General features: G+C 42.7%; 1 protein-coding gene across 1 annotated transcript; it reads right to left on the reverse strand.

Moving 5' to 3' along the window:
- Positions 1-81: 81 nt before the first annotated feature.
- LOC108278563 (serine/threonine-protein phosphatase with EF-hands 2) lies at positions 82-10,522 on the reverse strand. Its single transcript, XM_053687960.1, has 16 exons — positions 10,462-10,522; positions 9,173-9,300; positions 8,588-8,642; positions 8,299-8,474; positions 7,781-7,895; positions 7,631-7,677; positions 7,367-7,533; positions 6,978-7,014; positions 4,695-4,844; positions 4,103-4,393; positions 3,012-3,197; positions 2,697-2,839; positions 2,418-2,524; positions 1,724-1,890; positions 1,186-1,273; positions 82-1,015 (listed from the first exon to the last, which is right to left on the reverse strand). Exons 1-16 carry the CDS (start codon positions 10,520-10,522, stop codon positions 795-797), a joined length of 2,139 nt encoding a protein of 712 aa, XP_053543935.1. The 3' UTR covers positions 82-794.

Here is a 10,522-nt window from a genome sequence, read left to right on the forward strand (position 1 = left end):
TTTAAGAGCCCTCCATTGATAACCTTTACCATGCCATGCCATGATTGCAGAAAGGAAGTACAAACAGCACTTCCTGGTCATGTGACATTGCATTTCAGTTACATAGGAAAATAGTAGGTTTGTGTTATTGCATATCAAAAAATTACAGCGAAATTAATTGTAGCAAAGGGTTAATGAAATTTTTAGCATTTAAAATGAAAACAAAAACAATGGATTATATCAGCAATACAGAAAACTATTACAAAGAAATCTGAAGTAGATATACAGTTAAATGTTATGCTTGATCGTGATGGATAAAGTCACATTTTTAAAATATTTTTATATTCCAGGTGAGACTTGCTTGAAATCTGTTGCGTTTTATTGTTTTTTAAAGAGCTGCATTCATTTTAAAATTCTAGTCAAACCAAGTACGAATCAAAACGGTGCTTTTAGAGTGAAGATAAATAGCAATTATGCAATTATTTACCTTCACTGAGTAGTGAAGTCATTCTTAATAATGAAATTTAAACGCCACTGAATTCAAAGCACTAGAAAAATATTCATATATACTGAAATATTAAAAATATGTTGTATATAAATGTTTTGAAATCCAGAGTACTTTTATGTTAATGTTCAGAGATTCACATTTTCCAAAAAAAAAGAAAAAGAAGAAGAATCAAGCGTCTGTGTTCAAATTCAGCATTCACACGTTCATATTCAATCCGATTCGACCAGTCCGATATGCGTTCGTTGCACTCCATGCTCGATTCCTATCCCCGTGTAGGCTGGATGCTTAAACCCGGACAGCGCCGGGTCTATGAGGGGTTTTTATGCTGTAGAAGGTCAGATGGCACCGCTCCGACCGTGCTCTCCACCAACCTGAAGGCCTCCATGAACTCATTGATGTCGATGCTGCCATCCTTGTTGAAGTCGATGCTTATGGCTACGTCTGATATTGCTTCATCACTGATCTCCATCTTCAGGTGGGAGCTCAGCAGCTTCCACGTCTGGCGGAACTCTTCGAATGAGATGAGTCCTGTGAGGAAGAACGAGTCTTAAGGTCCCCGAGTCGAGTCCTTGCTTTTGTTATGTACACCTACACTCCTAGTCCTCTTGTAGCTAATTCAGCTTATTTGATTGATCTAGCAATTGTTGTTGTTGTTTTCATCTCTGTGTGGCAAATACAGACAACCTGAGAGTTCTTACCCGAGTTATCTGTGTCTATAATTCTGAAGATGGTCTCGAGATTGGAGTGGTGTCTGTACATGGTTTCCAGGAGGCCCGTATGTGCGAGCTACGGAGCGAGAAAAGTTTGCATCGTTTCAGATTTCACATACGATCCCTGTATCGTTATAAAACATAGCACTCGGTGACTTTTGTTTTGGATTTTGAACTCCTTCCGTAAATGTTATACGGACATCTGCTTACAGAAAACTTCACCATATCTACGATCACACGTGTTTTTTTTAATGAATCCGTGTGACATGTTTGTTGTACAAGTCCCTGTATAAGTTGTTACTATAGAAATGATAAACCTGTAACTTAATAAAGCTGAACTACAGTCCGCAGAGCTGCTGTTCTGGAAAATGAATCCACAATTACGGACCATTTACGGAATCTAATCTAACTGCTGACGAACTTCCTGGTCTTTCATGTTCTCATTCTAGTACAGGAGAACATGACGTTGGGTTGAATTGTTCCGTTAAATTAATCCCCTATCTTGAACCGTTATACAGAATTTTACCTCGTTGTTGGGCTCGGCGATGTCGAGTTCTCTGAACCAGTTGTGGTAGTTGAGCGTGCCGTCCTGTGTGTTACAGCCCACCAGCTGGGAGCGCAGGACTCTCCATGGCAGGCCGAGTCGCAACACCGACTCCATGGCAGCGGCCCAGTGCTTCATCGAGATCACACCTGAGACACACGCAGCAAATCCTGAACTACCAGGGCGTTTCCGCATGAGTGTCCAGCACATTTGTTTGATCCTTCCAGTCCAGGTTTAATGGATGTGTTAGAATGAGTCAGAATGCCACCTAACTACACTTCTCCATGGCGTTTTTGCTTATGCCGGTATTTAAAGGATAACGAGTCACCGCTTTATCCTGATCAGGGTTGAGGTGGATCCCAAAATACATCCTGGATGGAATGCTACTCTTATCACAGGGCACCATGTACCATACATTCACACCTAAGAGGAGCTTAGAATAACTGGCATGTTTTGGGGAGGTTGGAGGAAACCGGAGAACCCGAGAGAAAACCTGCACAGAAGCCCCTCACAGTAACCTGAGCTCAGGGTTAGGGTTAGGATCAAACTTGCTTGGTATTGTGTCAGTTCGAAAGGATCATCTTTTGGAACACAAATACACACACAGACGTGATTAATACCTCTCTGTATTGTGTGTGTGTCTGTGCGTGCGTGTGTGCGTGTGTGTGTGATTAACCTGTATGCTCTGGGTCATACTCCTGGAAGGCACTGATGAGGTCTGACTTGTGGGCAAAGAGCTGTTCTTTCAAGGCTCGGAGAGCCGAACGCTCCGTCCGTCCGACACTACACACACACACACAGACATGCGCATGCTTTTACACTCGTTTTTTCCCCCTCCTCACTCCTGTTGCTTAATTATTCGCTTCAAAAGCTTTCCGATATGTGTGGGAACAATCCGAATTGACAGACTGGTGTGTGCGTTTGACATAGACCCTGATTTGGAGAGTGTGCTCACCTCTGTCTCAGGGTCAGTTCTCTGGTGGATCTGCTGGCCTGGTACTGGATGACGTGAGGGTTCAAGTCTGGTCCTAATCTTATATAGGCTCCTCTGTTGCTGCCCACTTCATAATAGTTAGACGCAGAGAAAATGGTCAGCACCTGCGCACGCACACACAGAACTGTGACGTGTCTATAGGATTTGAAAAGGAACAACATAAACTTGTAATAAGAAAATAATAAAACACAACAGGGCATTAAGTTAAGTATTTACGTTTGTTATAGAAACAAATTTCATCCACACTGTGTGTGTGTGTATCTGTATATCTCTGACCCTGCGGTCGTGACAGAACTCGTAGCCGTCCTGTTTGCACTCGTGGGATCGGATAAGCAGCTGCAGGTTGTGACGGTCGAGGACTTCCCGCGTGACGTCAGGGCCCCAGTAACAGCCGCCTCCTCGCACCTCGTTCGGGACGCAGCCATCCTGCGGCATCGGGTCGCTCCACAGCACATCCACTATCTGCAGGAGAAATAAATAAATGCGCAAGAGCGTATCGCAAATGCCGAACGAACATTATTTTATTCACACAATTTATATTTCATTCTAACGAGTTTCTTTTTTCTCATTAACATCCATCCATCTTCTATACCGCTTTATCCTTTTCAGGGTCATGGGGGAACCTGGAGCCTATCCCAGGGAGCATCAGGCATGAGGCAGGGTACACCCTGGACAGGGTGCCAATCCATCACAGGGCACAATCACATACACATTCATATTCACACCCGTTCATACACTACGGACACTTTAGACATACCAATCATCCTACCCTGCATGTCTTTGGACTGGGGGAGGAAACCAGAGTACCCGGAGGAAACCCCCGCAGAAAACCCCATGCAAACTCCACACACACCGGGCCACAGTGGGAATCGAACCCCCGACCCTGGCGGTGTGAGGTGAATGTGCTAACCACTAAGCCACCGTGAGCCCCTTCTCATTAACATAACGAGGAAAAAAAAAGTCTAGTGATGGGAACGACTGTTTACAGCTGCTATATCGCAAGTGAAAATAGGAGTTAACTTGTTTTGTGAACATTAAATGTACTATAAACGGATATAATGTACGACGTGTCGTTCTTTACTGTATAAGAAATTTTAATCGTGGTGTAAGAAGAATAAAACACTTCAGTACGTGCTGTTATAGGAAAATAATCCACTTTGAGATGGCAACAGTAACTCCGCTTCATCACACGTTGATTATGTTGATTGTTTTCCTTTAACAGCATGACAGAGAGGGATTTATTCCTTAGTCATGTATTATTATTATTATTATTATTATTATTATTATTAGTAGTAGTAGTAGTAGCAGCATTACATGTTTCCTGCTAATTAATACATTACGTTATACATGTACGCTTTCCTGCGTACCTGCTTCCACTCCTCTGCGTCCGTCTCTGGAGCCTCGACCGAGTCGGGGTCCGAGTCTGAGGAAAAGAAGTGAAGCCTGTCGCAGGATGCGCTGAGCCCCGCCCACCTCCTCCTTTCCCGAAGCTCCTCCTCCACGGAGGGGCTCGTGCGGCTGTAGGTGTGCAAGGGGCGTCGCTCGTACGTCAAAGAGCGCACTCGTTTCCTGCTGGAGGTGCTACAGCGGTCCTCGTCTCTGTCCGAGGGCTTCGGGGTCTGCCGAGGACGCTTCGGGGGCCTCAGTGCTGAGACGTACTGCGAAAGAATGCGAACGTGACGTGAAAGGGAGATTACGTCTGAAGGAGAAGAAACAGGAGCTTGACGTTTACAGTGTTTAACTATAAATGGATTAAAAACACAACGTGTCATTGTTTAATAATTGTTTGTAAAATTGTTGGTAATTCGCCACGGTATAAGAAGAATAAAGCGCTTCAGGACATGCCACTAGCAATAGGAAAAGAATCAAATCTGCTTCATGACACCACCCTGTTGTTGATTATTTTACCACAACAGCACAACACGGAGTGGTTCAATTCCTTACATGTGAACCACTCACTCTGTTTCTTTCCAGTTCGGCAATGAGTCTGAGGTCAGTGCTGTCTGAGATCCCGCCGTGCAGAATCAGCACTTTCTGGTCGATTACGGTTGCCAAGGGCAACCAGCTAAAGATCTTCTGGAGCAGCTTTAGGATCTTCTTCCCATGAACCTGTGATGTGAAAAGCCAGGAGTAACCCATCCTTCCATGGATCATTTTATTAACGTTATTTATTCATCGTTGTACTAGTAAACACTATATAGCCAAACGTCTGCTGACACCTGACCGTTACGCCTGTGTGTGATTGGGGTACTGAACTGTTTATGTTCATTTAACTCATTTAAACATTTAATCAATCAGCACTCAGTGGAGGTGATGAATTTAGCCAGGCATTCAGCAAAATTGTGATCTGCTATCTGTTAATGCCTCCATGAAATCTAATCTCAAATCTCTCTCTCTCTCTCGCTCTCTCTCTCTCTCTGTCTGTCTCTCACTCACTCTCTCTGTCTCTCGCTCTCTCTCTGTCTCTCTCTTTCTGTGTGAGTCTCTCTCTGTCTCTCTCTCTCTGTCTGTCACTTGCTCTCTCTCTCTCTGTCCCTCGCTCTCTCTCTGTCTCTTGCTCTCTCTCTCTCTGTCCCTCGCTCTCTCTCTGTCTCTTGCTCTCTCTCTGTCTCTCTCTTTCTGTGTGAGTCTCTCTCTGTCTCTCTCTCTCTGTCTGTCACTTGCTCTCTCTCTCTCTCTGTCCCTCGCTCTCTCTCTGTCTCTGTCTGTCTCTCACTCACTCTCTCTGTCTCTTGCTCTCTCTCTGTCTCTCTCTTTCTGTGTGAGTCTCTCTCTGTCTCTCTCTCTCTGTCTGTCTCTTGCTCACTCTCTCTCTCTGTCCCTCGCTCTCTCTCTGTCTCTTGCTCTCTCTCTTTCTGTGTGTGTCTCTCTCTCTGTCTCTCTTTGTCTCTCGTTCGCTCCCTCTCCGTCTTTCTCTCTCTCTCTCTCTCGCTCTCTCTCTCTGTGTGTGTCTCTCTCTCTGTCTCTCTTCGTCTCTCTCGTTCGCTCCCTCTCCGTCTTTCTCTCTCTCTCTCTCTCTCTCGCTCTCTCTCTCTGTCTCTCTCTTTCTGTGTGTCTCTTTCTCTGTCTCTCTTTGTCTCTCTCGTTCGCTCCCTCTCCGTCTTTTTCTCTCTCTCTCTCTCTCGCTCTCTCTCTCTCTGTCTCTCTCTTTCTGTGTGTGTGTCTCTCTCTCTGTCTCTCTCTCTCCCTCTCCATCTCTCTCTCTCTCTTTGTCTCTCTCTTTCTGTGTGTGTGTCTCTCTCTCTGTCTCTCTCTCTCTCTCTCCCTCTCCATCTCTCTCTCTCTCTTTGTCTCTCTCTCTCTCTCGCTCTCTCTCTCTCTCTCTTGCTACAGTTGGGTATGGAAGCCCATTATTTCTGTTACGGAGAAAAAATTTTTTAAAGATAAATGTGACTTTAAGTCTCAGAATTGCGACTTTAAATCTTGCAATTCCAATTTATTGTGAGTTAACGTCTCACAATTCTGACATCTTTTCTCACAACTGCGAGTTCATATTGCACAATTTTGACTTTCTTTCTCACAGTTACGAGTGTACATCTCACAATTCTGACTTTTTTCCCTAGAATTTTAGACTGTGAGGTAATGAGCACGCGCTAGAGCCTGGTTTTCCTTGTCTTGACTAGCCGATGAGAGTTGTTCTTACTGTACATCGCCTATTTATAGAGCACGATTTGTCGGTGCTTTGTCGGTGCGTTCTTTTTAACTCCCTAAATGTCAGAATTGTGAGACGTAAACTCTAAACTAATTGTGAGAAATAAAGCCAAAGTTGTGTGATGTGAACTTTGTGGGAAAAGAAGTCAGAATTCTAAGATATAAAGTTGCATTTAGATTTTTTTTCTTTCTCTGTGGTGGGAACGGGCTACCACTGGTGGGTAAAAGCTGCTATGAAAAACATCTGTGTTGATTCTCCTCTTCAGCTCACCCCACCGGTTTTTAACGGGTGCCAAAATTTCTGGACGTTAAACTAAACATGTTTCCAAAAATACGACCCAGAAACTAAAACCAGCCCTTGTGGGTGGAAACGTGGCATTATTTTAGGCAGACTAAGCTTTTCTTAGATAAGTAAAGGCCATCTAATCCTCTAATCCCACAGGTCAGTGTGAGTGACCCATATCACAGCCTGGCTGTTAGAGCCAACAGCTCGGGTTAAGTGCGTGTTCGGTCATGATCCGTCAGTTTGATACTTTACCATTTGGGTGTTGGGAAGTGTGTCTGTCACGAGCAGGACACTCACTCACTCACCCTGTACTTCCCAAGAACCTCCTTGGTGAAGCCGTACCTACAGTAGAATACAAAGGAGTGAGAGGTAAGGCGGTAAAATTCTGCCTACCGACTAACCCTGTGTTCACACTAGGACGCGTATGCCAAAGAGCCACGATTTCTCAATTCTAAGCGTACTAGGTCTGATGCGGAAAAAGCAACAACCCGTGTCATTAAACGTGTATAGAAACATTATGAAGAAAAATAAAGCTTGAACAATCAGTATTGCTAAAGCCGAGCCCATAACATGGAAACCAAGCAACCATTTTTCATGCTGTTTGGTGCGTTATTTAATTATAGCTCTAGGTAGATTTAGAAACTCTAAAGTATACTATAGCAACTACCAGACACCCACAAGGACCACCATGTACCTCAGATTCACAATATGGTCTTCGTGGTTTCCTCTGTTGAGGTGGACGTCGTTGGGATACACCAGCTGGAAGGCAAACAGGATCAGCAGAATCTCAATGGAGTCTTTCCCTCGATCCACAAAGTCTCCGTTGAAGACGTACGGCGTCTCCAATGACGGCAAGCCGTTCTAGAGGAAGATTCGAGTCAAAATAACTGCAGCTACAATCCACTACAAAACACCATGACGACGGTGCGATAATCAGCATGGTCTCTGACATACTAACTTTATAGAACACCAGCAGGAGATCTTCGAGTTGTCCGTGCAAGTCTCCTGTAGAAATAAGAATCGAGTGGGGGAGGAAGGAAGACCTCAACTGTAGGAACTCGTCATTATGATTATCATCTATTGTATGATTACATGTGTTGATGTGTACCGCATATGGTGATCTCCTTGCTGTGGCGTGTAGACACCGCGTTAATGTTTGGCAGAACCCGGAGCAATCTCCAGGTTTCCCCGAGGAGCTGGAGGACATATCGAGAATGGAGCTGCTACTGGGAACAACACACACACCCAAGGAAATGGACAGGAAGTCAAATGGACGGATTCTAATTCCCATAACACGATACACTCTTAAACAGAGCAGCTGTAAAAACTTAAAGCTTTGTCCTTCAGGGGGAAAAAACCCCCCCACAAAGTTCTCTTTCAGAACCGGTTTTGAACAGAACCACTTTAGGAACTTACGGTAATCACTGAATTAGACAGAGAACCTTTGAGATTTCTTGAGATTTGAGATTGTTCTTCTGTTTGTTACTCTGGTTGAACCCTTAAAGATTCTATGTAAAAACCCTACAACAAAGGCTTTCATTTTCAGAGATGGTAGTTAAGGACCGTCAACTATGCCATATTTATCACGACAATGATGATATGTATACATGACATGGAAGGACCTACTTGTTTTTGTTTGAAGGCCTCCACTAGATCAGTGACATTGCTGACAGTCAGAGGAAATGCGAGGTGAGGCCCGGTGTACACGTCCGGCACCACGATGTTCTCGTAGCAGAAGTACCGCTCCCATTCCGCGTCCAGGAACACCTCAGTCTCTCGAAATATGTGGGAGATCAGCTTCCCTGAGAGCCAGATTGGGCAAGTGGAAGTGAGAAGCAGATGTTCCTCATACGACTCAAGACGATTACTACACATGTAGGTCTTTACGAATAAGTTGAGACTATTAAACTCCTACTTTCGTTGCTTGCAGGAGTGAAGTGATCCATGAGGTAGCCAAAGAAATTGTACAGCTGAGGAAAAAGCAAAGACACACAAAGCAAGGAAGGAACGTTACGTGGTGCTTAGAGAAGTTTAACGCATGTACTGTACTGTACTGTAAATAGCTTTAGATTTAGCTTTAGACATGCCAAATAAATGAATAACAAAAGCGTGTAATTACTGATGTGGTGAAGTTCCCTGTAAAGAGACGTTTATTTAGCGGTTTGGAAGTAGTCTCCAGTGTCAGGGGTTTGTAACAGTCAGTAGTAGCTTCTATAACTTAAGCGAGAACAGGAAGTTGTTTCACGGCCGTTCTACATCGTTAAATAAGTTGTTTTTTAATAACAATAAAATAAAACATTTTAATCATTGGGACATTGCTGTGGTGTAAGATGAATAAGACTCTTCAGGATGTGCTGTTATAGGAAAATAATCAACGATTCATCACACCGCCTCATTATTAATTATTTTCTAACATATAATGTCACACCACAAGTGTTTTATTAGTGTTACTTCCTTATTATATACATTATTATATGCGCATGTCACTTTGTCAGCTCACCTTGATCTGATCCTGCTCTCCTGCATACTCGATGGACTGAAAAATGTTCCATGTGCACCGGCGCCTCATCTCCAAGCGGGCCACGTACTGCCGGTACCAGCGCTGGATGAGTAAAGCCGCCCGCATAGCTGTACAGATACACGGTACTTCAATGAAATCTCTTTTTTTTTTCTTTATATAAACAGGTTGTACCTATCTGAAGTGCCATACGTTTTTATATCTTCCAAAACAGGATGTACAGGACCAGAGGTGTCGCGTATATTAAACCCAGACTTCTTAAATAAGAAAGAGCACCTCAGATGAGTAAAAACACATTTCATTGCACACTACTGTACTGTATATGCCTAGTCCTACTGCATCCTATGTCCCATAGGACAAGAGCGTCCAAGCTACCGCTCATGGGCCATATTAAAAACATAACCGTTTGTTAGTTTTCCTGCTTTTAGGAAAAGTTAAAATAATGAAGTTCCTGATTTGAACACTGGGTGCTGCTAACATGCAGAACCAGATTTATAATGGACCGGCTTTCGAGCTCCTTTTCTTTCTCATCTTCATACCATTAGTGCTATGGTCCAAATGAAAGAAAGTGTGTAACTAGTGAGTGAAATCTGTAAACAGATTATAACTCTAGAACTGAAAGTACACCTTAACTAGTTTAGAAGCTGGAAATCAAGCAGGATTATTATTTATTTCTTTTATTTATAATAATATTATGTATGGCTAAACCTTAATAAGAATTTTTGGACACCCCTGCTATAATATACACGGTACTTATCAGTCGTGCTACCCTATACAATATACACTATATCTATCTATCAATCTATCTATCTATCTATCTATCTATCTATCTATCTATCTATCTATCTATCTAAAATCATTAAGGATGAATGCAGATACTATAAAATACTCGATGCTATGTGGTATAATCTACTAAAGGCATATACTACACCATCTATCTGTTCTAGCCTAATAGAACTGACTCACCTGTTACAGCTTCAGACAAAAAAAAAAAAAATATATATATATATATATATACATATAAATCCAATGTTTATTTATATTTATATATGAGTAATTATATTAGGTTAGTTATGCACCCAATAATTATTTCTGTTTATTGAACACATTGGATTACCTGGAACTGAAACGTTTGCTAAAGAGAGCAAAGGAGAAAACAACAACAACAACAACAACAACAGAGACAGAAAATTAGAAAACCACTGAAAATCAATAATTTTTTTTTTTAATGATACAGATTAAAATACTTTACACACCAATATGAAGAGTACCTTTGTCGCATTTTTTCAGCTGCAGCTTTTTGGGTTGGGGTTTGGTAGCACCACATCCCAT

The sequence above is a fragment of the Ictalurus punctatus genome, chromosome 18 (genome assembly GCF_001660625.3).
Source record: "Ictalurus punctatus breed USDA103 chromosome 18, Coco_2.0, whole genome shotgun sequence".
Lineage (NCBI taxonomy): Eukaryota > Metazoa > Chordata > Actinopteri > Siluriformes > Ictaluridae > Ictalurus > Ictalurus punctatus.